The sequence below is a fragment of the Talpa occidentalis genome, unplaced genomic scaffold (assembly GCF_014898055.3).
Source record: "Talpa occidentalis isolate TD23 unplaced genomic scaffold, MPIMG_talOcc4v2.1, whole genome shotgun sequence".
Taxonomy (NCBI): Eukaryota; Metazoa; Chordata; class Mammalia; order Eulipotyphla; family Talpidae; genus Talpa; species Talpa occidentalis.
The window spans coordinates 74439389-74467223 of record NW_026555331.1 but is presented as its reverse complement, the minus strand read 5'-3'; the positions used below and the strand labels follow the sequence as shown (position 1 = coordinate 74467223).

At 38.6% G+C, this 27835-nt stretch overlaps 1 protein-coding gene across 13 annotated transcripts in view; it reads left to right on the top strand.

The window, feature by feature from the left end:
• Positions 1 to 27835, top strand: part of HECW1 (HECT, C2 and WW domain containing E3 ubiquitin protein ligase 1) — a 544009-nt gene that overhangs the window by 207636 nt on the left and 308538 nt on the right. For all 13 annotated transcript variants that reach the window (XM_054692293.1, XM_054692292.1, XM_054692290.1 and 10 more), the window contains one exon: positions 27644 to 27751. In XM_054692293.1, coding sequence (XP_054548268.1) covers positions 27644 to 27751 — 108 coding nt within the window. The remainder of the gene's footprint in view (positions 1 to 27643; positions 27752 to 27835) is intronic.

Genomic DNA, 27835 nt, shown 5'->3' with positions numbered 1-27835 from the left:
TGCCACTTTACTGAATTGATTGATAAGTTGAATTAGTTTTTCTGTGGAGTTTTTGGGTTCTCTATGTATATTATCATATCATCTGCAAATAGTGATAGTTTGACTTCTTCTTTTCCTATTTGGATTCCTTGGATGTCTTTCTCTTGTCTTATTGCTCTGGCTAGGACTTCCAGTATTATATTGAAAAGCAGTGGTGAGAGTGGACATCCTTGTCTTGTTCCAGATCTTAATGGAATTTCTTTCAGCTTTTCACCATTGAGGATGATACTGGCTGTTGGCTTGTCTTAGATGGCCTTTATGATGTTGAGGTATGTTCCTTGTATCCCAAGAATTTCAAGGGCTTTTATCATGAATGGGTGTTGCACTTTGTCGAAAGCTTTCTCAGCATCTATTGATATTATCATATGGTTTTTATATTTCTTTTTGTTGATGTGTTGGATAACGTTGATTGATTTTCTGATGTTAAACCATCCTTGTGTCCCTGGAATGAATCCTACTTGGTCATGGTGAATTATCTTATGGATACATTGTTGGATTCTGATAGCTAAAATTTTATTGAGGATTTTTGCATCAGTGTTCATTAGGGAGATTGGCCTGTAGTTTTCCTTTTTTGTGTTGTCCTTGTTTGGTTTTGGTATTAGTGTAATGTTGGCTTCATAGAACGTGTTTGGTATTGTCCCTTCCTTCTCAATTTTTTGGAAGAGTTTGTGAAGGATAGGCACTAATTCGTCTCTGAATCTTTGGTAGAATTCATTTGTTATCCATCAGGTCCTGGGCTTTTGTTTTTGGGAAGGTTTTTGATTACCATTTCAATTTCGCTGCTTGTAATTGGTCTGTTTAGGTGTTCTATTTCTTCTTTATCTAGCTTTGGGTGATTGTAGAGTTGTAGGAATTTGTCCATCTCCTCTATATTGTTGAACTTGTTTCCATATAACTGTTCATAGTATTACTGATTATTCTTTTGATTTCTGCTGTGTCCATTGTGATTTCTCCTCTTTCATTTATGATCCTGTTTATTTGTGCTTTCTCCCTTTTTTCCTTTGTGAGCCTGGCTAGTGGTTTGTCTATTTTATTAATTTTTTCAAAGAACCAGCTCTTGGTTTCATTGATCTTTTGGATTGTTTTTTTAGTTTCAATTTCATTTATTTGTGCTTTGGTTTTTATTATTTCTTTTCTTCTACTGGTTTTGGGGTTTTTTTGTTGTTCTTTTTCTAGATCTCTGAGCTTCGAGATTAGGTTGTTTCTGTGAGTTCTTTCTTGTTTTTAGATGTGACCTTCTATTGCTATATATTTTCCTCTTATTACTGCTTTTGCTGCATCCCATACATTTAGGATATTAGTGTCCTCCTTGTCATTCAATTCAAAGAATTTTTTAATTTCTTCTTTTGTCTCCTTGTTAGTCCAGTGGTCTTCCAGTAGTGTGGTTTTTAATCTCCATGAGGTAGGATAGTTCCTTGCCTTCTTTTTATGGTTTATTTCTAGTTTGATGCCTTCATGGTCAGAAAAAATGGTTGGTATGATTTCAATCTTGGTGTATCTGTTGATGTTTGTCTTGTGCCCCAGTATGTGATCGATCCTGGAGAATGATCCGTGTGCGCTTGAGAAAAATGTGTACTCCGTTTTTTTTGGGTTTAGTGTTCTATAGATGTCTGTTAAGCCCAAATGCTCTAGGTCCTTATTTAGAGCTTTAGTTTCTTTACTTATTTTTTGTCTTGTTGATCTATCCATTGTTGATAGTGGTGTGTTGAAGTCTCCCACTTCGTATGTGTTTTCTCTGATGTCTGTTTTCAGAGAGGACAAGAGTTGTCTGATATATTTTGGTGCTCCTTCGTTGGGTGAGTATATGTTAATGAGTGTTATTTCTTCTTGAAGTATTGTCCCCTTGATCATAATGTAGTGACCACTGGGGTCTCTTTTTATTTTTTTGAGTTTGAAGTCTGTTTTATCTGATATAAGTATAGCTGTTCCTGCTTTCTTTTTTGGTCCATTTGCTTGTAGGATTGTTTTCCATCCTTTAACTTTAAGCCTATTTTTATCTTTTGTAGCTAAATGTGTTTCCTGGAGACAGCAAAAGGTTGGGTTTTGTTTCTTAATCCAGGCTGCAACTCTGTGTCTTTTTATTGAAGAGTTTATTCCATTTACATTTAGAGTTAATATTGATATGTTAGCATCTGTATTTGCCATTGTGTTTGTCTTTCCTTTGATTTTATTTATTTATTCTTTTAATAACTTTTTTTTTTTGGTCTTCTTTCGTTGTCATTCATCCCTCTGAGGTTCTGGCTTTAGGATTCCTTGTAGTATTTTTTGGAGTGGGGGTTTAGTCATAATGAAATTCCGGAGTTTCTCTTTGTCTGGGAAGGAGAGCTTTGCGGGATAGAGTATTCTTGGTTGGCATCTGTTTTCTTGGATTCTGTTGACTATTTCCCTCTACTCTCTCCTTGCCCGTAGTGTTTCTTCAGAGAAGTCTGATGTCAGCCTGATTGGTTTTCCTTTGAATGTTATCTGTTTCTTCCCTCTTGTCAGCTTCATTATTTTTTCCTTGTCCTGGATTCTTGGGAGCTTTACTATTATGTGTCTTGCTGTGTTTTTCCTTTCGTCGTGGAAGTTTGGTGTTCTTCTTGCTTCTTGTATATCAATTTTCAGCTCCTTCTTCACATTTGGGAAGTTCTCTTCAATTATCTCCTGGAATATTTTGTCTGTTCCTACATCTCTCTCCTCTCCTTCTGGAATTCCTATAACTCTTATATTTCCTTTCCTCATGGAGTCAGATAGTTCCCGAAGTCTTTCTTCATTCTTTTTCCTTCGTACTTCTCTTTCCTTTTCTGTTTTGGTTCTTTTTATTTCTGTGTCTTCAAGAGTACTTATTCGTTCTTCCATTTCATCTATTCTGCTTTCATTGCTTTTCCCAGAGTTCTTTAGTTCCTCCATTAATTCTTTGATCTCTTGCATTTCTTTTACCTCCCTCTTTAGGGACTCAATTTCATTCTTCTGACCATTGTCTTCCCTTTTTAGGGACTCAATTTCATTCTTCTGACCATTGTTTTCCCTCTTTAGGGACTCAATTTCCTTCTTTTGATCATTGTTTTCCTTTATGACTTCTGCCACTTTTTTAATCAGGGCAATTTTAAATTCTCTTTCTGGAAGGCTCAGAAGTTCTTCCATGTTACTGTCGTTGCAATCTGGAGGGTGGTTTTCTTTTTGTGGTGTGCTTCTTTCCTGAGGCGTTGTTAGGTTGCGTGTGGTTCTTCTACTCCCTACTGTCTGTTTTCTAATTTGTCGTATGCATTGGGACACTGTGTTGCTCGGACTGGCCGTCATCTTGGGTGAACTTCTCCGCTCCCCTCTGGCTCCTCCAGGAACCATCTCTGGCTTCTGGGGGGGGCTTTCTGCTGGTTTCAGGAAGTCTTTACTGAAGAAATGTCCCTTTTCTAAACTGGCGAAGCGGGACGCAGTCCCTGTACATCCGGTCTCAGGCACACACTTCTGTGTGCCCGGTCTGCCCCGGACGTGGGTGCCTGCTCCCTCTGTGGACTCCGACTGCTGGTTGGAAGGGGCCTGGCGTGGGCTAACTTCCCAGCTGGCCACTGGGTCCTCCAGAAGCCTTCTGCCCTTTTCAAGAAGTCTTAAGAAATTTCCCTGTTCTATGGGGTGTTAGTGACTTTTTTTCTGGTCGCTAGGTGGCGCCAGAGATCTCTCCTATTGTCCTTGGGGGGCTGTTTTTCCAACCCCCCCACCCCCGTGAGACAGGGAACAGAGAGCGAGAATGGTAGGGTAAACCTCAACGGCTTTGGGGTGCTGTGTCTGCCTTGTGCCCCACCGTCGTGGAGAACCCTCGCCCAGAATTTCGTGCCCCGGGTCTCAGTTCAAAGCCCTCAGGTCCAGGACGCGGGCTGTAGCCCAGTTCAGTGGCGCGGGAATGGCGCCTTTTGCACCCCGCTCCCGTGCCTGGGCGCCTGGTTCCTGCTTACTCAGTGAGGGCGTTTCACCCCCATGAGGGCCTCCGCGCGTCTCCCCGCAAGCCTAGGTCGCAGGCGCGGGGACCTGGGCAGCTGCGATCCCGGTCCGCGTTTGCTTTTCAAGCGCGCCAAGCGCCCGCTTTTCCGTGCAAGCTTACCGGCAGCCCGGGCTGTGTGCGCGTCTCCAGGGGTCTTTGTTCTTCTCTAATGGCGCCCGGAGCCATTCGCTCACCTCCGCGGCGGATCCTGCAGGGTTCTCCACAGCTCCCGTTCACGGGGCGTGGTGGCTGCAATAGTTCCTTTCCACTCCCAGTCCCGCTTGCTGCATCGTTTGTTCTTGTTGGTCGTTTTGGTTTGTTGTTTTCCTCCTCTCTGCCGGTCGGAGAGTGCCGACTCTGTGGGCGGGGGAGGGGAGCAGGGTTCTGAGCTTCCCTCCCTTCTAGTCCTCTTTTATGGCCACTTTCTTCTTCGGGCCGTTTGCTGGCGTCACCCGTTTATCTTCTGTGTCCCACTTCTCACTGGGACCTGCCGCTTTTCCTCCCTATTAACTTTTTTTTAATGGGAGATCTTACTCGCAGCGTCTCCTCGCCGCCATGTTGCTCCCAGTGTCTCCCCTATTTAAATAAAATTTCTATTGTGAAAATATAAATGAAGGTGTAGAGTAGACATACTATGCTTAAAATTTGCAAAATTAGGAGACAGCACCCATAATATGTCAAGAGTAGAGAGATTGGGGTCACCTTCTCCTCTAAAAACAACAATAAAAATATAATATTTACTCATAGGAAGATCCAGATGCTCCCTCCTGTCTATCCACAGAGCTCTCAATCTGAGGTTGGCGGCTACTGAGGGGAAGGAATAGGAGGAAGTGAAGGGGAGCCTGACTGGGCTCTGAGACTAGCCTAGCCACAATGGGGCAGCATGGGGAATAGTGAAACTCCCTGAAGGAATTTTGTTGACACAAATGTAGACACAGACCTGACTCAGGGCAGTATGAAATCTGTGGATGTAGACAGGGAAATTGGGAAACTGGGAGCTCTGTGCTTGGCATAGGCACTGACAGTTCCTTTTTCCCCTCCCCAGAAGAGACATCAGGCTGAGCCAAGCCCAATTCCAAAAAAAAAAAAAACAAAAACAAAAAAAACAAAACACAAGACACCCAACAGCAGAGAAGACTTGTGAGATAAATCATGAATTTACTGAGGGAAAAAAAAACAAAGCAAAACGAAAAGACGTTCAGATATTGCAGCCTCACAAGAGGAGCAGAAGGGGTAGGGGTGGAGTGGCAATGGCCATTGCTGGTGCAAAGCAGCACATGCCCACTTGGGCACTGTACCAACTCTCTGCCAAGGATGACTATGATACCTGGAAAATGAGCCTGGTGGTCCAGGCCAACATGGACCCCTCTCCAGGAGACTCAAGCTTCACAGATCATGACCCATGGCAGAAAAGAGCAACAGGGAGTGTAGGTAGGAAGTTAACAACCTAAGCACAGAATACAGCTTGCATGGAAAGAACGAAGAGGAGGTAGAGGTGACCAAATTCAATCCTCAGCAGAGAGTGAATATTAAAATCCCAGATTCTCTCCCTGTCTTCACCTCATAGCAAGGTAAATTAAGAAGAAAAACAAACAAAACTAAATCCCAGCACCCCAAACACACACAAACACATACACACACACACACATACACAAATAAATATAAAATAAGGAAATACACATGCCAGAACCAAGGAACATCTGAGCACAGATGGAAATGCAAAATGAGAAGAAAAGAAGGTCCCGGGACAAATATAAAGGACACAGAAATAGAGGTTCTATCATAAAAAACTTCAAAACAGCAATACTGCAAACACTAAATGAGCTACTAGAAGGTTCATCAAAGGCAGATAGACAGGTTCAAGATCTAACGATGGAGATCAGAAACAAAGAGAATTCTTTGCCAAAAGATAGAATACATACAAAAAAAAAATCAAAAAGAGGGCCTCCCCTGGTGGCTCAGCGGTTGAGTGCTGGGCTGCGAAGCTGCCCGCAGCCTCTGCAGTGCAGGTCCGATCCCTGGCCACTGGTGAGGGTCCCACATGGCGTGCAGACCTCTCCTGTCATGCCCACTGCTCCCCTCAGCAGTGTATTTCATCACTCTGCCTGTTCTGTTCCCTGCTCTGTCTCTGGTGAATTCTCTCACCCTCCCGCGCTTCTGACTGTACCCAGTGCTTGTATAAATAAATAAATAAATCGTTAAAAAAATATTAAAAAAAAATCAAAAAGAGACACAAAATGCAATGCAGACAGGGCTTTAGATAGAATTAAACAAGCAGAAGAAGGAATTTCAGAAGTAGAAGACTCAAATTAACAAATCACACGTTTAGAAGAGAATGACGACAAAAGGAAAATTAGGAAACTGTGAATAAAAAATCAGAATCAAATTAAAAGAGGAAACAGAATAATTGAGAGCTCAGAAGGAGAAAAGAGAAATGGGAGCAGAGACCTTCTTAAAAAATAATAGTAACTGAGAATTTGCTAAACCTGAAGAATAAATTAAATATAAATATCCAGGATGTAAAAAAAGACCTACAAGTGGAAACATTGTGAAATTATGAAAAATTAAAGATAAAAAAATGATTTCTTCAAGAAGCAAGAAAAAAATGACTTATAAACATTCCCAAATTAGACTTTCCCCTGACTTCTGCCCAGACACTCTACAGGGAAGGAGATGAAGGAAATTTTTGCAATCCTACAAGACAAGAAGTGACAGCCAAGAATACTCTTGCTTGCAAGTTTGCCATTCAAATATAAAGGTAAAATAAAGGTTTTCTCAAACACAAGCTTAGGGAGTTTACCACCACAAAAGCAGCACTTCAAGAAAAGCTGAGGGAGTCCATCTACAAGTAAAGAAGAAAATGAAATAAAAATTCTAGAGCAAGATGCCAATAGCAATAAAACACAAGAAAATTGAGCAAGAACACTATGAGTCAACAACAAATCATTAATGGGGAGGAAGAAATGGTCAGAATCTGTATAGTTAAATGTTGGGGAGCAGTCTCCAGCTCATAAAGAACCTAAGACATAGGGATTTAAGTAAAACCCCCATGGTAACCACTAAGCAAATACTCAGAATAGAGACCCAAGTTGAAGAAACAAAGAAATTGAAAGAAATACCAAGGAAAGCCATCCAAAAGAGCAGGGGGGAAAAAAAGAAATCACAAAAAATAAAAACCAAAATTACTGATAATAAACATTTCATATTAATAATAACCCAAAATGTAAATGGTCTAAATTCACCAATGAAAAGACACAGGCTAAAAGTTTTAGCTATTGGTACTTTGTTTACAAGAAACCCATTAAATATTGGAAGATAACAAACTAAAAAATGTTCAAGTCAGGTTATACATGCTAATAATTCAAAGGGAAAAGATGAAATATTTTTGGTCATAATAGATAAACTAGACTTTCTTTTTTTTTAAAGATTTATTTATTTATACAAGAGCTGGGGTACAGGCCAGAGGTGCAGGAGGGTGAGAGGACTCACCAGAGACAGAGTGGGGAGCAGAACAGGCAGATGGACCGAAAGCATTGCTCAGGGGAGAAGCAGGTGAGACAGGAGAGGTCTGCCGCACCATATGGGTATCTCCCTGGCTGACCAGGAATCGAACCCGCCCTGCAGAGGCTGCAGACAGCCTCACACCATTGCGCTTAACCGGCTGCGCCACCCAGGAGGCCCATAAACTAGACTTTCAATTAAAAAAGGTAGTAGGGAAAAAAGATGGTAACTATATAATTATCAAAGGAACAAGTACCCAAGAAGATATAACTGTTATTAATATTTATACACTTAAGGGCCTCCCTGGTGGTATAGGCAGTTGAGCACAGCACTGTGAAGCTGTCCGCAGCCTCTGCAGCCCCAGTTCGATCCCTGCCAGCCATAGAGATGTCCACATGGCGAGGCAGACCTCTCCTGTCTTGCCTGCTGCTCCCCTCAGCAGTGTATTTCACCAGTCTGCCTGTTCTGTTTCCTGCTCTGTCTCTGGTGAATCCTCTCATCCTCCCACACATCTGGCCTCTACCCTGGTTCTTGTATAAATAAATAAATCTTTAAAAATTTATATTTATACACTTAATATAGGAGCTCCTAGTTACATAATGAAAATATCAACATATTAAAACAACACATTGACAAATATACAATCATTGTCAGAGACCTCAACACAACACTGACATGAAGGGCTACATCATCCAGACAGAAAATTAATGAGGAAATATAGGCCTTAAGTGAAGTAGTAGAACTAGATGAATTTATTAGCTATTTATGGAGCATTCCATCTGAAAAGAAATAAATGCAGTGCACATGGAATATACTCAAGAATAGATCATATACTGGGACATAAAATATTTTCAGAATATATAGGAAAATAGACATTAATTCAAGCTCATGTACCACAATGTTACAAAAAGAATCCTGGAATAATCCAAAACATTAGGAGACTAAACAAAATGCCAGCAAACAACCTGAGTCAATGAAGAAATCAAAGAAGAGATCAAAAAGTATCTAGAGATAGAGACTAATGAAAGTGGAGACAAATACTACCAGACCCTACAGAATGCTCTAAAACTGTTATTATGTGGAAAGCTAATGGCCATACATGCCCTGATAAAAACCAAGAAAATTTTCAAATTAATAATCTAACTCTGAAGCTGAAGAAACTAGCAAAAGAAGAATAAGATGATCCAAAAGCCAGTACGACGAGAGAAATTTAGAATACTAAGGCAGAAAAAAAGAAATTGAAAACAAAAGGTAGTCGAAAGGGTCAATGAAACCAAGAGTCAGTTCTTTGAAAAGATAAACAAAATTGATAAGCCTCTAACTAGGCTTATAAAGTAGAGAGAAAATCAAAATCAAAGAATCAAAAATGAAAGTGCTAAATATCAACAGACATTGCAGAAATACATAGGTTCATAGGTTCATAAGAATCTATTACAGGGTCCTCCCTGGTGGCCTAGGGGTTAAGTCTCAGCACGACCACTGTGACCACCCTCCACAGCAGCTGCATTAGTTCTATCCCTGGCCAAGAAGCTAACCCACATGGTGACGCAGACCCCTCCTGTTTTGCCCCTGCTCCCCTTAGTAGTGTATTTCAGTAGATCTGCCTGTTCTGCTCCCCACTTTGTCTCTGGTCAATGTTCTCCCCCCACCTCTGGCCTACACCCTAATTCTTGTGTGAAAATTTAAATAATATCTTTTTAAAAAGATAGAACCTATTACAGAAGTCTCTATGCAAACAAACTGGAGAATCTATAGGAAATGGGCAAATGTTTAGACTCATACAACTTCCAAAGATTGAATCAGAATGAAATAGATTGTTTAAACAGTCTAATCACAAGTGCTGAAATTCAAAGAGGAATAAAAATTCTACCTAAGAACAAAAGTGTAGGACCCAATAGCTTCTCCAGTGAATTCTATCATTCAAAGAAAACCTATTATCATTCTACTCAAATGCTTCAAACAAAATCAAAGAGGGAAGAATAGTTCCCCAGCACATTCTATAAGGTCAATATCACCCTGATCCCAAAACCAAAGAGAGAGAAAGAGAGAGAGAGAGAGAGAATGTCTCTGATGAATAAAGATGCCAAAATCCTGCTAAACCAAATGCAGCAACATATGAAGAGGATCCTCCAACACAATCAAGCAAGCTTCATCACAGGGATGCAAGTCCAGTTCAACATACACAAATCAATCAGTCATTTACCAGATCAACAAAAGGAAGATTAAAAACTACATGATCATCTCAATAGACACTGAAAAGAGGGTCAACAGAGGGTCAGTTTATGACTAACACACTCAAAAATAGACATCAAAGAGCTTATCTAAACATAAAAGTCATACATGGCAAACACACAGCCAAATCATATTCAATGGTGAAACACTAAAAGCACTCCAACTATCAGGAACAAGACAAGGGTGTTCACTGTCATCACTATTATTCAACAAATATTGGAAGTCTTAGCTGAAGCAATTAGGCAAGTAAAAGACATAAGCAATTAGGCAAGTAAAAGACATATAACTTAGCAGTGTATTTCAGTAGATCTGCCTGTTGTGCTCCCCATTCTGTCTCTGGTGAATCCTTTCATCCCCACACCTCTGACCTACAACCCAGTTCTTGTATGCATAAATAAATAAAAATAAATGTTAAAAAAAATGTATGGTGTTGGGACAAAAACAGAAACTAAGACCAATGTGATAGAATTGAAAGCCCATAGATAAACTGACACATGTATGGACAGTTAATCTTCGACAGAAGAGGTATAACTATACAAAAATAAATAAATAAATAAACTATAAACTATACAGAAAAAAATAGCCTCTTTAATAAATGCTGCTGGGAAACATGGGTAGCCACATGCAAAACATTAAACAACATCCATACCTAACTACATAACAAAAAGTTATTCAACATGGATAAAGATCTGGATATATAAACCAAAACAATAAAGTACAGGAAAGAAAATATAAGCGACATAAACAAGACATTTCCCACAAAGATGTTTTATGGGACTCAATTTCAACAGCAAGGAAAACAAAAGAAAGTATATACTACTGGGACTAGATCAAACTTTAAAGCTTTTCCCTTTTTTTAATTTTTTTTTTTTAAGATTTTCTTTATTTATACAAGCACTGGCTACAGTTAGAAGCGCGGGAAGGTGAGAGAATTCACCAGAGCCAGAGAGGGGAGCAGAACAGACAGACTGATGAAGTACACTGCTGAGGGGAGCAGCAGGCACAGCAGGAGAGGTCTGCAAGCCATGCGGGACCCTTGCCCAGCAGCCGGGGATAGAACCGGCACTGAGGAGGCTGCGGGCAGCTTCACAGCCCAGCGCTCAACCACCGCGCCACCGGGGAGGCCTTTTTTTTTTTTTTAAGATTTATTATTTATTTATTTTATACAATAACTGGGGTACAAGCAGATGCTTGGGAGTGTGAGAGGATTCACCAGAGACGGAGCAGAGAACAGAACAGGCAGACTGACAAAATCCACTGCTGAGGGGAGCAGTGCGTGAGACAGGAGAGGTCTGCCGTGCCATGTGGTACCCTTGCCAGCTGGCCGGAATGGAAATTGCACTGCAGGCTGCAGACAGCTTCACAGGGGGATGCTCAATCGCCTGCGCCCCAGGGGAGGCCCCTTTAAAGCTTTTCTATTTGAAAAAGAAACCATCACAAAAACTGGAAGACTGCCTACAAAGTGGAAAAAATATTTTTACTTCTCACATTGAACAAGAGACTAATCTCCAAAATTTACAAAGTTTTTATACAATCCCGCCCTCCACCCCCCCAAAAAAAAAAGGAAAAAATGGGCAAAGGACTGAAATATATACTTAAAGAATATGTTCAGATGGTCTACAAATATATGAAAAATTGTTCACTCTATCTCATTATCAAGGAATTACAAATCAAAACTACATTGAGATACCACCTTACCTCTGTGAGAATAGTCTATATAAAAAAAATGGAATTAACACATGGTGGTGAGATTGTGGTAAAACAGGATCTCTCATTGACTGTTCATGGGAATGCAGGTTGGTGCAATCCCTTGGAAAATGGCATGGAAAATTTTTAAGAAAATAAAATGCCTTCTATTTCTTTTAGCAATGTTTTGTTATTTTCATCATATAGGCCATTAACCTCCTTTGTTAGGTTTATTCCCAGGATTTTGATTTTTTTTTTTTTGTTTCAGTTGTAAATAGGATGGTTTTCTTAATTTCTTCTTCTTCAGGAAGGCTACTGATATTTGTATGTTGATTTTGTATCCTGTTACTTTATTAAACTGGTTTATTATTTAGTTATTCTGTGGAGTTTTTAGGGTTCTCTATGTATATTATCATATCATCTGCAAATAGTGATAGTTTTACCTTTTCTTTCCCTATTTGGATGCCTTGTATGTCTTTCTCTTGTTTTATTGCTCTGGCTAGGACTTCCAGTATTATATTGAAGAGAAGTGGTTAGAGAGGACATCCTTGTCTTGTTCCATATCTTAAAGGGTGGGCTTTCAGCTTTTCACCACTGAGAATAGTATTGGCTGTGGGTTTTTCATATATGGCTTTTATTATGTTAAAAATATATAGAAGAAAAAATATAGACAGAACATTACATGTCATACATCTCCATAACATCTTTAAAGACTAATCTCCCAAAGCCAAAAAAATGAAGGAAAAGATAAATGTCTGGGATTACATCAAACTATAAAGCTTCTGTACAGCAAAAGAGACATTAATCAAAACAAAGAGATATCCTGCTGATTGGGAGAAAATTTTTCCACTCAATACAACTGATAAGGGACTGATCAAAGAGATCTATAAAGAACTCACAGGACTCAACAAAAACAAAATATACAACCCAGTCAAAAAATGGGCAGAGGAGCTAACAAGACACTTGTCTAAAGAAGAAATGCAAATAGCCAACAGGTATATGAAAAAATGTTTAACATCACTTATAATCAGGGAAATGCAAATCAAAACAATAATGACATACCACCTTACACCATATTATAAAAACTGGCGACAACAAATGTGGGGGAGGATGTGGAGAAAGGAACTCTCTTACACTGCTGGTGGGAATGTAAACTGGTCCAGCCACTATGGAAAGCTGTCTGGCGGTTCCTCAAAGTACTAAAAACGAAGTTACCATATTACCCAGCAATTCGACTCCTAAGAATCTACCCCAAAACACAAAAACATTAATTCAAAAGGATATCTGCACCCCTATGTTTATTGCAGCACTATTTACCTTAGGTAAGATATGGAAACAACCCAAATGCCTAAAAATAGGTCACTAGATCAAGAAGGTATGGTATATATACACAATGGAATACCAATTCAGCAGTCGAAAAAAGATAAACATGCCACTTGCAGATTGATGGATGGGGCTGGAAGGAATTATGCTCAGTGAAATACTTCCAAAGGAATAAGAAAAATATTGCATATTTCACTAATAGGAGGAATGAATATAGGGGAACCAAGTAAGGGATCAGGAAAAAAAATAATGAAACAATAAGAGACATTCTACAGGGGATGGTAAGGGAGAGGGATTAAAACAGTGAAGGGAAGAGCACAAGGGATAATGGTGATGGTTAATGAGTGAATTGGTGGTGGGAATTTTATGGGGACTACACCTGAGAGTAGAAAGCAAACATTGTACAAAAATGAACAATGATGAAATATATATATACATATATATATATATATGAAAAATGTAAAGTCTGTATGATCTGGCAATACCTCTATTAGGTATTTATCTGAATGATATAAAAACTCCACTACAAAATAATTTATGTACACAACTCACCCAAACATCTGAGTACACATTTTTCTCAAGTGCACACGGGACATTCTCCAGGATAGACCAAGTTGGATAAAATAAACAACTTTCAATAAATTCATGAAGATTAAAATTTTATAAAATGCATTCACTGATCATAGTGGTAGCAAATTAGAAATCAGTCACAGAAATAAAGCAGGGAAAATGTCTAATAAGTGAAACAACACACTACTCAATGACTATTGGGTTAATGAAGAACTCCAAGAATAAAATGAATACCTAAAGTCAAATGAAAATGAAGCTACATCCTACCAAAATTCGTGGGAACATAGCAAAAGCTCAATTGTTTCATGTTTGTTCAATTTCATTGAAGAATTCCTTTGAAACTTTGATAGGGATTGCATTGAATCTGTATATTGCTTAGGGTAAGACGGCAATCTCAACATTGTTAATTCTTCCAATCCTTGAACATAAGAGTTTTCTATCTTTCCATTTCCTTGTTTCTTCCTCTGTTTCATTTAGCATTATCATATAGTTTTCATTGAATAGGACTTTCATATCCTTTGTTAGGTTTATTCCTAGGTTTTTAATACTTTTTGATATTAAATGGAACTGTTTTCTTGATTTATTTCTGTTCTAGTTCATTATTTGCCTATAGGAATGCAAATGATTTGCGTATATTGATTTTGTAGCTTGCCACTTTACTATCCTGATATATTGTTTCTAAGTTGTTTTTTAATTTTTCTAGTGGATTCTTTGGGTTTTCTCTTAGAGATTATATTATAGTATCATGTCATCAGCAAATAATGATAATTTCACTTATTTTCTAAGTTGGCTTTCTTTTATATCTTTATCTTGCCTAATTGCTTTTGATAGGACTTCTAATACTATGTTGAATAGTAGTTGTGAAAGTGGCTATCTGCCGGGGACCAGCCTCCGGCAAAATGTCGTGTCAGGGGTTCCTGAAAAGATGAGACAGCGTCGGCGAAAACGAAAGGACTGAGGGGAAGGGGATGAGGTAGAATGAGGAGACACTGACACTTGGTGAGGTGCTAGTATCTTCTGCCGAGAGGCTCAGCAGGTTCTTTATTTATACATTTTTTGCAAGCGGTGAGATTACATTATCATGTGCACAGAAACAAAGCAGAAACAATCAGTGCATCTCTATTTCCATGGTCTTTTGGCCACTACATGCTCTCAGTAAGAAGACAACCTTCAAGGTTAATAAAAAACTAAGCCTTACACTAAAACTCATTGTTTCAGCTAAACAATAACCTAAGACAGTAGATAGCCGCCAGTATGTCCCTATCAACAAAAGCCCAAGCAAGAAAAGACTCCTCTTATTCGCATGGCCTTCAGCTGGGGACCAGCTGCTGCTCAGCTATCAGAACTATTTCTACCTAGAAACTCCTTAACTCAAATAGCTTCATTTAAAAACTTTCCCAAGAAACTTCAAGAGAAGGCAAAAGAAGGACCTACTATAATTATTGTATTGTAATGCTTGTCAGGCATGTTCAACAAACCATCTCCCATTGTCAAGTGGGCCAAACAGCCCAACAACTAATTTCTAAACAGATAATTTTCTGTGCCATTTACTTACAGTATGCTGATACATATAATTTATTGCCTAATATACTTTTTGATAAATTTTTTTTTCTCTATGACCAAGAACAAAAAGGGATGCCAGCCCCACGGTGTGAGGCCTTTTCTCTTAGCTGCTTGTCAGTATCCTATCTGGCTGGGGCAACAATGCCCCCTGCAGCAGATATCCCTGTATATCTGATCTTAGAAGAATAGCTTCCTCACCATTGGTTATGATGCTAATGGTGGTTTTGGCATATATGACCTTAATAATATCGAGGTGCATTCTTTTTATCACCACTTTACCCAGAGTTTTTAACCATAAATGTATGTTGAATCTTGTAGAATTCTTTCTCTTCATCATTTGATGTGATCATGTGATTTTTCTCTTTCCGTTTTAACATGGTGAATTACACAGGGTGAACTGCATATGTTGCAATGTCTCTTCACTCCAGAAATAAATACTAATTGGTCATAATGTATGATTCTTTTAGTGTATTCCTTTAATTCAGTTTGCTAAGTTTTTGCTGAGGATTTTTACTACTGTATTTATCAGGAAAATTTGTAGTTTTCATTCTTTGTGTGACATCCTTTACAGATTTTGATGTAGTAACGTTGGCTTCATAAAATATGCTTGGCAATATTTTATAGGGAAAAATTGAGGATCAATATTAATTCATCTTTGAAGTTTTGGTAGAACTCACTAGTGAAACCATCTGGTCCTGCGCTTTTTTGTTTGAGAGACTGTGGGTTACACTTTCAATTTCCTTGTTCTTAATTGATCTTAGGTTGTCTATTTCTTCTTGATTCAGTCTTGGAAGTTTAATACTTCTAAGTATCTATTTCTTTCAGATTTCCTCCATATGTTGGCATAAATACGTTCATAGTAGTTCTTTATGATCATCTGTATTTCAGAGATGTTTCTGTAATTATCTTCTTTCATTTCTGATTCTACTTATTAGGGATTTCTCCCTTATTTTATTTTGTGAACCTAGCTAGAGGTTTGTCTATTTTTTCAAAGTGATCTTTAGGGTTAATTGATCATTTGACTACTTTTTTTTAGTTCTGTTTCTTTATTTGTGTTTTAATTTTTGTTATTTCCTCACTTCAGCTAACTTTGTGTCTAGCTTGTTCCCCATTTTCAAGTTGCTTTAGGTGAAATGTTTATTTGTTTCTTTGGAATTTTTCTCGCTTCTTAAGATAGGCCTGTATTGCAAATACCTTCCCTGTTGAGACCATTTTTGCCACACCCAATAGAGTCTAAAATTCTTTGAATTGAACGACAAGGAGGACACCAATATCCTAAATGTATGGGATGCAGCAAAAGCAGTAATAAGAGGAAAATATATAGCAATAGAAGCTCACATCAAGAAACAAGAAAGAACTCAAAGAAACAACCTAATCTCGAAGCTCAAAGATCTAGAAAAAGAACAACAAAAAAACCCCAAAACCAGTAGAAGAAAAGAAATAATAAAAACAAAAGCAGAAATAAATGAAATTGAAACTAAAAAAACAATCCAAAAGATCAATGAAACCAAGAGCTGGTTCTTTGAAAAAATCAATAAAATAGACAAACCACTAGCCAGGCTCACAAAGGAAAAAAGGGAGAAAGCACAAATAAACAGGATCATCAATGAAAGAGGAGAAATCACAACGGACACAGCAGAAATCAAAAGAATAATCAGTAACTACTATGAACAGTTATATGGAAACAAGTTTAACAATCTAGAGGAGATGGACAAATTCCTACAACTCTACAATCACCCAAAGCTAGATAAAGAAGAAATAGAACACCTAAACAGACCAATTACAAGCAGCAAAATTGAAATGGTAATCAAAAACCTCCCCAAAAACAAAAGCCCAGGACCTGATGGATTTACAAATGAATTCTACCAAACATTCAGAGACGAATTAGTGCCTATCCTTCACAAACTCTTCCAAAAAATTGAGAAGGAAGGGACAATACCAAACACGTTCTATGAAGCCAACATTACACTAATACCAAAGCCGAATAAGGACAACACAAAAAAGGAAAACTACAGGCCAATCTCCCTAATGAACACTGATGCAAAAATCCTCAATAAAATTTTAGCTATCAGAATCCAACAATGCATCCATAAGATAATTCACCACGACCAAGTAGGATTCATTCCAGGGACACAAGGATGGTTTAACATCCGAAAATCAATCAACGTTATCCAACACATCAACAAAAAGAAATATAAAAACCATATGATAATATCAATAGATGCTGAGAAAGCTTTCGACAAAGTGCAACACCCATTCATGATAAAAGCCCTTGAAATTCTTGGGATACAAGGAACATACCTCAACATCATAAAGGCCATCTATGACAAGCCAACAGCCAGTATCATTCTCAATGGTGAAAAGCTGAAAGCAATTCCATTAAGATCTGGAACAAGACAAGGATGTCCACTCTCACCACTGCTTTTCAATATAATACTGGATGTCCTAGCCAGAGCAATAAGACAAGAGAAAGACATCCAAGGAATCCTAATAGGAAAAGAAGAAGTCAAACTATCACTATTTGCAGATGATATGATAATATACATAGAGAACCCCAAAAAGTCCACAGAAAAACTAATTCAACTCATCAATCAGTTCAGTAAAGTGGCAGGATACAAAATCAACACGCAAAAGTCAGTAGCCTTCCTATACACAAACAATAAATCTGAAGAAGAAGAAATCAAAAAAAAACATCCCTTTTGTTATTGAAACAAAAAAAATCAAATATTTGGGAATAAATCTAACAAAAGAGGTAAAGGACCTATACAAAGAAAACTATAAAACACTGTTAAAAGAAATAGAAGAAGACACAAAGAAATGGAAAGACATCCCCTGCTCATGGATTGGTAGAATAAACATTATTAAAATGGCCATCCTTCCAAAAGCAATATACAGATTCAATGCTATTCCAATCAAAATTTCAATGTCATTCTTCAAAGAAATAGAACAATTATTGATGAAATTCATATGGAATCACAAAAAACCCCGAATAGCCAAAGCTCTCCTGAAAAAAAAGAAGGGAATGGAGGCATCACACTCCCCGACTTCAAACTCTACTACAAAGCCATAATCATCAAAACTGCATGGTATTGGAACAAGAACAGACATACAGACCAATGGAATCGAATAGAAAATCCAGAAATAAACCCACAGATTTATGGTCAACTAATCTTTGACAAAGGAGCAAAGACTATGCATTGGAGCAAAGAAAGTTTGTTCAATAAATGGTGCTGGGAAAACTGGGTCGCTACATGCAAAAGAATGAAGCTTGACCACTACCTCACACCATACACAAAAATCAACTCAAAATGGATTAAAGAACTAGACATAAGACCTGAAACCATAAAATATATAGAAGGAAATATAGGCGAAACACTACGTGATTTGCACATCAAAGACATCTTTATAGACACATCACCCAAAGCAGTGATAGTGAAGGCGAAGATAAACAGCTGGGACTACATCAAATTAAAGAGCTTCTGCACAGCAAAAGAGACAATAACAAAAACAAAGAGAAACCCCACCAACTGGGAGAACATTTTTGCACCCAACACTAATGATAAAGGACTGATCACAAAAATCTGCAAAGAGCTGATGAGACTTAACAACAACAAAGAAAAGAATCCAGTCAAAAAATGGGCAGAAGAGCTAAAAAGAAACTTCTCTGAAGATGAAATGCAAATGGCCAACAGGCATATGAAAAAATGTTCAACATCACTTGTCATCAGGGAAATGCAAATCAAAACTACCATGAGATACCATCTTACACCAGTGAGAATGGCACATATTAAAAAAACTAGCAACAACAAATGTTGGCGAGGGTGTGGAGAAAAAGGAACTCTTCTGCACTGTTGGTGGGAGTGCAAACTGGTCCAACCACTGTGGAGAGCTGTGTGGAGATTTCTGGACGTACTAAACATAGAGCTTCCATATGATCCAGCAATTCCACTCCTAGGTATTTACCCAAAGGACACAGAAACATCAATTCCAAAGAACACCTGCACCCCTATGTTTATAGCAGCACTATTTACAATAGCTAAGCTTCAGAAACAACCCAAATGCCCAAAATTAGATGACTGGATCAAGAAGATGTGGTACATATATACCATGGAATATTACTCAGCATTCAAAAAAGATAAACACATGCAATTTGCAGCAACATGGATGGCACTGGAAGGGATCATGCTCAGCGAAATAAGCCAAAAAGAAAAAGAAAAATACCGGATGGTCTCACTCATAGCAGGAATCTAGAAAACTTAAATAAGGGAACAGGAAAACGAATAACTATAAGAAAGTGAAAATCAAAATCAACAAAAAACTACGAACCAGAGACACTTTTAGGGGGGCGGGGGCGGAGGGGAGGGATTGGGGTCAGAATGGTGGGGCTGCAATTGTATGGGTAATATAAAAATAAAATTTATTATTAAAAAAAATAATAATAAAAAAAAAATAAAAGCTTGTATTATTTTTTTCATCTTGTTATTTTTAAAGGTATTCTTTGAGGGCCTCCCCAGTGGAGCAGCAGTTGAGCGCTGGGCTGCGAAGCTGCCCACAGCCTCTGCAGCTCCAGTTCGATCCCTGGCTGCCGGCGAGGGTCCCACGTGGTGTGCAGACCTCTCCTGCTGTGCCCACTGCTCCCGTCAGCAGTGTACTTTATCAGTCTGCCTGTTCTGCTCCCCGCTCAGACTCTGGTGAATTCTCTCACCCTCCCGGCTTCTGACTGTAGCCAGTGCTTGTGTATATAAATAAATAAATCTTTTAAAAAAAAAAGTATTCTTTGGTTTCCTTTTATTCAATTGTTATTGAACAGCATATTGTCTAGTCTCCATATAATCATTTTTTTTCCCTGCTGTTATAGTTGATTTCTAATTTTAGGGCACTATGATCAGAAGGAATATTAGTTATAACTTTCATCTCTGTAGTTTTATTGACAATTAACTTCTGTCCCATCATATGGTTTATTCTTGAAACTTTTCATGTGCACTTGAAAAAAAGTATACGAAGTGTTTTTAGTGGGTGGATGATTATATGTATGTTAGACCTCGCTCTTTATTTAAATCCATTGGTTCCTTATATATTCTTGATCTGCCCATTGTCATACTTGAGACATTAAAGTCCCCTAGTATTATTGTGGTGTTGTCAATATTTCTCTTAAATTCTTTTATTGTCTTAAGAAACTTGGTGCTCCATCATTCAGTGCATATATGTTTATGAGTATCATTTATTCTTTTTGCATTACTATTAATCATAATGTAGTGTCCATCTCTTTCTTTTATTACCTTTCAAATTAGTGTAGCTGTTCCTGATATCTTTTTCTTTTCTCTTTTTTTTGGTTGCCATTTATTTGTTAAAGGCCTTCTGCCCTTTAACTCTAAATTCATGCTTTTCTATGCTGGTAAGATCAGTTTCTTGTAAGCAACAGATTTTGTACTTTATTTTACAATCTGTTCAGACACTCTACATCCTTTGGTGAGTTCAGACCATTACATTTAAGGTGATTCATGGGATATAAGTGCTCACTGCCATTTGTTTTTGGTTTTGGTTTGTCATCTTTTTTTGTTTCGTTTTGTAGTCTTACATTCATGTTTTATTTAAATTCCATTTATATTGTCTTTTTTTAATTTCTATTAATTTTGGGTTGAGTGTTCCACTTATATTACCATAAGATGGGCTATTAGTATGACCCATAGGATGATCTGGTCTCTGACTTATTCTGACTGGAGGCATTGTTACTTTTTCCCTCCTTCTCCATGTTAAGTGACTTAGGTGTCCCTTGCCTCAGTATTTATTTATTTTTTTTTTATTTATATATTTATGCATTCAAGAACTGGGGTATAGGTCAGAAATGCCAGAGTTAAGAGGATTCACCAGAGACAGAGTGGGGAGTAGAACAGGTGTATTCCCTAAAATGCACTGCTGAGGGGAGCAGCAGGCAAGACAGGGGAGGTCTGCTGTGCCATATGTGGATTCGCTCCCTAACCAGAGATAGAACTCAGGCCCTTGAGGTGATAGTACTGAGCCTTAACCCCTATTCCACCAGGGAGGCATGCCTCAATATTTATTGTTCTGTTTCTTGATAGTAACCTCTTTTAATTTTTTTTCCATCGCCAATTTGATGTTGCTATTTTTTTTTTCTTTTCTGTGAAGCTCCTCACACTGGCTTTTTTCTTGAATGTAATTTTTTCTTATATTTTGGGCTGGAAATTTTTTCTTTAAGTACTTTAAATAATGTTTGTAATGTTTCTACTGTGATGTCCACTGGCAGTCTGACGTGTATTTGCCATCAGACTGTCATTGATTTTCAACAACTTTATTATAATGTGTCTTGGTGTGTTTGTGTCTGGAATTTTTAGGGCCTCTTCAATCACAACATCTGGTTCATTTTCCAGATTAAGATAATCATCAGTATTTACTTTTGAATAAATTTTCTATGTCTTTCCTTTTTTCATCTCTTTCTGGGATCCCTATGATGCAAATGCAGATGTTGTCACTTCCTCTTAAGTTGTCCCCAAGGTCTTTTATGCCCTTTAAATTCTTAATTCTTTTTCCTCTAGTCTGTTCTATCTGTTTGTCTTAAACATTGCATTTTTTAACTCATTAATTTGCTCCATTGCCTCAATTTTTTTTAAATCAGTCATAGTGATTTTAACTGTTATTTCTAAATGTATCTATCTCATATTTCCTTTCTCTGCATTGTTTTCTTTTTTATGTACATTAACATTGTTAGAACTGTACCTTGAACATCTCTTCCATCATGTTTTGAAGTTCTACTGGTTCTGGTCTCCTCTTAGGGTTTTTATTTTCCTGCTGGCATTTGTGGTGTATTTTTTTCTTTTTCATTTGCAATTTCTGTGTGTTATAATAGGGATGGATTTTCACCACTGTTGTCTTTGAACTCTTGAAGTAGCCTAAAAATAGATGCCAGCAAATGGCTGGAGGTATAGAAGAGGACCAACACAGGAGGGCACCAAGGGAGATGAGGAATGTGTTGTGGGTGTCAGAGTTTTGTGGTGGCGACCCACAGTGATCCGTCCTCTACCCCAGCTCCTCAGTCTTATTACCTCTGATAGTCTCATGTCTACTTCATTTCTAGGCTCTTTTTAAATACTAAATGGCAGTTCTGGGTATGAACTGTATTTGATATTGTTCACATGCCAGGGATTGTTCTCTTTTTCTTTTCTAGCACTAAGTCTTAGCTTGGGGTATTTACTTCTGTTAGTGACAGGTGCTTGAGCTGTAGGATGTTCTACACTTTTTTGTTTTGTTTTTAGCCCTGGGATAATAGGGAGGGGTAGCAGGTATTTTGAATATTTCTGCTTGGGCTTCATGTTGTAGCCTCTTCTGTGAAGAAACCCAGATGTTCTGACCTGCTTTTCCCTGATAATTCAGGCTCAAGCCAGTAATATTGAGAGACTCAGGATCAGCCAATAATCACTCTGAACACTTCTACCACTCCAGCTCTCCTACAATGTACCCTCCATACTGTGTGCCAACATGCACACCCCATATTAAGTGTAATGCTGAGACTCAGAAATCCCCAATGCTGGGGTATGTCCCAGTCAATAACTCTAGGGGGCTCTGTGCAACAGGCTACTTTCCCTCTCATGAGTTGTTCTGCACCGTTATGACTATAAGAAATGTTCACTTAATGTTTTTGGTTTTCTTTCCCCTTTCATTGCTCCTTGTGTGTGCTGTAGTCATACAATTTTCCTTCAGAATTTTTTGGCTTTATGTTTCTTAATTTAATTGTGATTATCTGGAGGAGGTGAGCCTGGCATCTTCACTCTGTACTATCTGTACTATCTCACAGGTCTGTGCATTGTGGTTTTGAATTGCAAATTTTCCTGATGACAAATGTATGTATTTTGTATTTGCCTATTGGCCAATTGTATGTTTTCTTTAGCAAAGAGTCTATTTAACTTTTCTGCTTATTTTTGATTGGGTTGTTTTATTTTTGTAGCATTGTTTTTTCTTTTTATATCTTGTATGATGTACAAAAGGATTTTCCATTTGGTAGTGTGTCTTTAATGATAGTTTCTCTTTCTATATAGAAGCATTTCAGTTAGTTATAGCTCTATTTGTTTATATTTGCTTTTGTTTGCCTTGCTATTGGAGTATCCAAAGACTTCCCTGAACCCAATATTTCAGAGTGTTTTCTTTCATTTATTTCATAGTTTCCTTTCTTTAATTTTGAGTTAATTTTTGTGTATTGTGTGAGATAGTGGTCTATTTTCATTTGCTTTGCTACGACTGTCCAGTTTTCCCAACACCATTTGTTGAAGATACTTTCCTTTCTCTATTGTATACTTTTGTCTCCTTTGTTTCATGTTTGTTTATTTCTGCATTCTTAATTCTATCCCATTGATTTGTGTGTCTGTATTTACGCCAATACAATATTGTTTTGATTGCTATAGTTGTAGAGAATAGTTTGAAATCTGGGAGTATGGTACCCCCATTCTTTGTTTTTGGCTAATTAGGGTTATTTGCTAATTGGAGTCTTGCTAATTGGGATCTTTCGCTAATTTGGGTCTTTGGTGTTCCATATAAATTTTAGTAATAATTGTTCTATTTTCTTGAAGAATGCCATTGAAATTTTGCTAGGGGTTGCATTGAATCTTTATATCATTTTCATATAAGATAACCATTTTAACAATGTTTATTATTCCAATACATAAGTAAGGAACATCTTTCTATTTCTTTGTTTCTGATGTTACTGGTTTTCAATGGTTTTGTGCTGTAAGTAACATGGAGCTTTGTAATCAAGGGTCCTGATTTACCTAGACTATATACAAAAATAACAGCTTATTAGATTCTTACTACTGTTCTAAGATCACCTGTATTAGTCTATTTAATCCTCACAACAAACTTTTGAGAGTGGTAATAGTAGCTCCATTTTAAAGTGAGAAATTAAAGGCAAAGAAGGATTAAAATAGTGGTCTAATTTCATGTAACTGCTATTGGTAGCTACCAGTGTCTTGCCTTTCAGTTAATCTCAGGGCCAGAGGCAGGTGGAACAGCCAGGTCTCTGCAAAACTCTTTGGCTTCTCTTATTTCTTTGGAGTCCAGGAACAGGATCCTTCAAGCTGGTTCTTTTCCTACCTTATGTACTCTTTCAGGGTCCTTCACACTACAAACCTGATAGGATCATTTTCAATACTAAGTGATCAGTTGGGCCATTTAGGACCAATCAGTCCATTCTTGATTTTGTATTTAAATAGTTAACTAATGAGCTGATTGAAAACAATTGATTGGTTCATTTAGCTCACACCTGAACACTCCATTCTATGATCCTGGCACCAAATACAAAAAGGAGAACTTGATGCCTGCACAGAACCAACATGTCCTGACCTCAGAGAAGGTTCATGGCCTGTTGGGATTGAACAATCATAACTAGAGCTGGCCTCAGTGGGGCCAGAGGCACTCTGCATCTGCAAAGCCTTCAGCTGAGCTGGGTGAATAAATGTCGGTAGGGTGCTTATAGCAGCACTGCAGGGTAGGCTCTGCTGGGAGCCAACCATGTTGACCTGGGACTCCATGACCTCTTTTCTACCTGCATAGCTACAGTTCTGGAGCTGGTTAAGTGGGACTCCATGTTCCTCCCTACAGCCCTGAACCAGGGACTGTGGGGCTAGTTGCTGCCTCCTATGCCAGAGCTGGCAGCACAGAATAACCTTGCCACTGTAGCCCCAATGGGGCTGCATACCCTGGTGTAATGTTGCAAGAAAACCACTGCTGCCCACCATCACTACTAGCCTCTGTCTGCAGCCTGAGCCTCAGTAGGGCCACTGGTGGCAGGCAGTTAAGTGCCCACCACCTATTTCCACCAGCACTTTCCACAAGTTTCTTGGGCCAGGTGCTAGAGCCCTGAAGAGGGGAAGGATGGTTGCTCTGGAACTCAAACTTGGCTAGCACCAGGATGGTTATGCAGCCTGGACCACTGATATGGGCCTACATGTAGCAATCTTGCAACCTCCCACTGCAGGGCAACCTGGGGGCTGCCCAGAGGCACAAAGGAAACTTGCCTAGGGAGTCTTCAGGGTTCAGAGGTCAAACCCAGATTTTGTTGTTGAGGGAGAGGGGCGGGGAAAGGAGAAAAAGGAATGTGGGGGGAGCTGCCCAAGGCAGCAACTCAGGAGGCAGGCAGAAAATGGCCACTGCTGCTCCAACAGCTCCCACTGCTTAAGCAGCTGCTGGAAAGACCAGGTCTTATCCCATGGATTGTGTTGCAGGGCTCTGGTTTCATAAGGGACTGGGATACTTATAAAGACCAACTGGTAATCTCTTAAAATGTGTTGTTTAAAAAAAAGTGTTGTTTAAACATGTACAGCAAAATGTATCTTTGCTGCCTTTTAAATGTGTATTACTTTGCCATTCTCATCTGTCTTTTCTTGATCTTCCTACCTATTCATCTCCATCCTTATACACATGTGGTTCCTTCATATTTAACTCATTGCTATACTTATTATATTCTAATGTAATTGTCACTTTAAAAAAATCCCCAACTCTATTAGAAACTGCCTGAGAATATAGATCATGTCTATACCCCCAGGATTTGGCACAATCCTCAATATGCATTTATCAAAAGGATGATCAGGCAAGGGCCTAGGTATTATTGGTATTATTGTATATGGACACTTGATCATGACATTATAGTTAATATTCTGGTGATCAGAGTGGTAAATTTCACTTCTTGGAGATCAGGTTAATATCACTCCTTGGAGAGTTGCAATAATGAGGCAAATTTCTATCTGTGTGTGTGACTTGTTATATTTGTAATGAAGACCCGGAAGCTAGGAAAATATTATGTCTTTTTTGCAGAAATGAGGCAATTATGTTAAAGATGTATTATGCAATCATCTTAGTAACCCAAACAGACTGTGAGCCCATACTGGAATATAAAGAAAGTCAAATTTTATAAACAAGTGATTTACCAAGGGATACAAACAGTTCTGCTGCTAATGAGGCAAAGATGGTGTTTTGACTGATCATTTTTTTAAAGATTTATTTATTTATGATTACAAGAACTGGGGTATAGGCCAGAGGTATGGGAGGTGAGAGGATTCACCAGAGACAGAGTGGGGAGCCGAACAGGCAGATCGACTGAAGTATACTGCTGAGGGGAGCAGTGGGCGATTCAGGAGAGGTCTGCTGTGCCATGTCGGACCACTGATATGGGCCTACATATCAGCTCCCTGACCAGGGATTGAACTCTCACTGAGGAGGCTGTGGACAGCTTCACAGTGCTGCATTCAATCCCTTTCACCACCAGGGAAGCCCTTGCCTCATCATTTTTGACAAAGAAGAGGCAACTAAAAATGTCCAACAACATAGCAGGTCATAATCCTTTTCTGTAAGGTCTTAGTTATTGCTACCCCCAACTTTGCAGAGGAGGACTTAAAACTGTAGAAGCAAAACTATTGGCAAATGACGCTAAAGGACATGAGAACTGGGCCCTGACTTCTTTTCATCTCATCACCTCTTTTAGTCCCAGTACAGTTAAATGTAAGGTGTCAGGCTATCTTATTAGTGAAAAGGGTGGCCCTGATCTACTCTGGGTCTGCCCTCTGGAGACCCTGAGTTCTGTTTTTTACTCCAGCCACTGTGGTGGTTTGAACTCTCCAATTATGATTTTCTTGCATATTAAGATCCATCTAGTATAAATGGTTACTTTCCAGTGAGGTAGAATCTAAAAGTGCTACACAGAATTCTGATCAAGCTAAAATTCAGATCCTTATCTTTGTCTGCACTGAAAGCATGGGGTATAGAACCAAAAAGGCCACATTTGGCTTATTCACACACTATCCTTTCCAAGAATGCTGCATTCGTCTCCTGGTCCTGGCTTTAAGACAGGTTGCAATGTGATGAGCAGTGGAAGAGCAGAAGAGGAAAAGAGCATAATCCTCTACTAGATCTTCTCAATGCAGTGGACTCTTCCCCACTTTGGACCTGGTACCTCACATTGAGGACTTACTCTGCTCTCCACACCTGCTCCTAATCTCCACCCGTGAGACTTTTTCGTCTTGTTCGCATGATCCTCTTTTGGCCTCCCTCGTAAATTCTTGTCAGAGTGTCCTGTTCTTGCCCTTCATATTGCTTATCACAAGTTGTAATCATACATCTATTTTTTCATGTTTAAAGTCTGTCTTCTCAGCTGTTGGTAAGCTTTAATTAAAAAATGTCCATGGTTTTGCCCACACTGTGGCCCCTGGATGACAGATGGTTGGATCTCGGTAAGTTTCTGTTGAATGAACAAATAAATGCAAATGAACATGAAAGATGGATAAATTCATGGGTGAGTTTCATGCACAGAATAATGATAGGTATCTAGAAAGAGGAGATGATATAGGGTGGGTGCCTGAGGACTGGAACCCAAATTGGATTGGATATTTTCTTTTTGTCTCTTCTTCAGACCCTGATAGAAACCAGCTCATAAAAGCTTTAGAAGGAAGATTTTCACATTATAACTTGATGCATGTTAGAGCTACACAAAAGTGAAATGAACTGCCATAGAAGCAATTGTTTCTCTTTTTCTGCAAGTGTTCAAGAACCAGCTAGATTATTACTTACCAAGCATTTTTGCAGAGTAGGAAGGTAATTCCTACATTAAAAGGGGGCTGGTCCAGATGGTAGCTGAGTATACTTCTAGTTCTATGATTTTATGATACTTGGTTCTTTTTCTGTTGAGTTGGAGGTACCATTGATGTTATTGACTCTTTAGTTTTTCCTCTTGAATATGCTGTTGGCTAATAGGTTTCTCTACTCTGCTTTCTTTAGATGAAGTCTTGTCAGAAAACTTTCTGGACTATAAGAACCGTGGAGTCAATGGTTCTCATCGGGGTCAGATCATATGGAAGATTGATGCCAGCTCTTACTTTGTGGAACGTGAGTAATTTTTGTCTTCCTGTTTCTCAGGGTGAAGCAATTCAGTGGCTTTGTTCATTGTTCTGTTGCATTTCCTTCCATAAG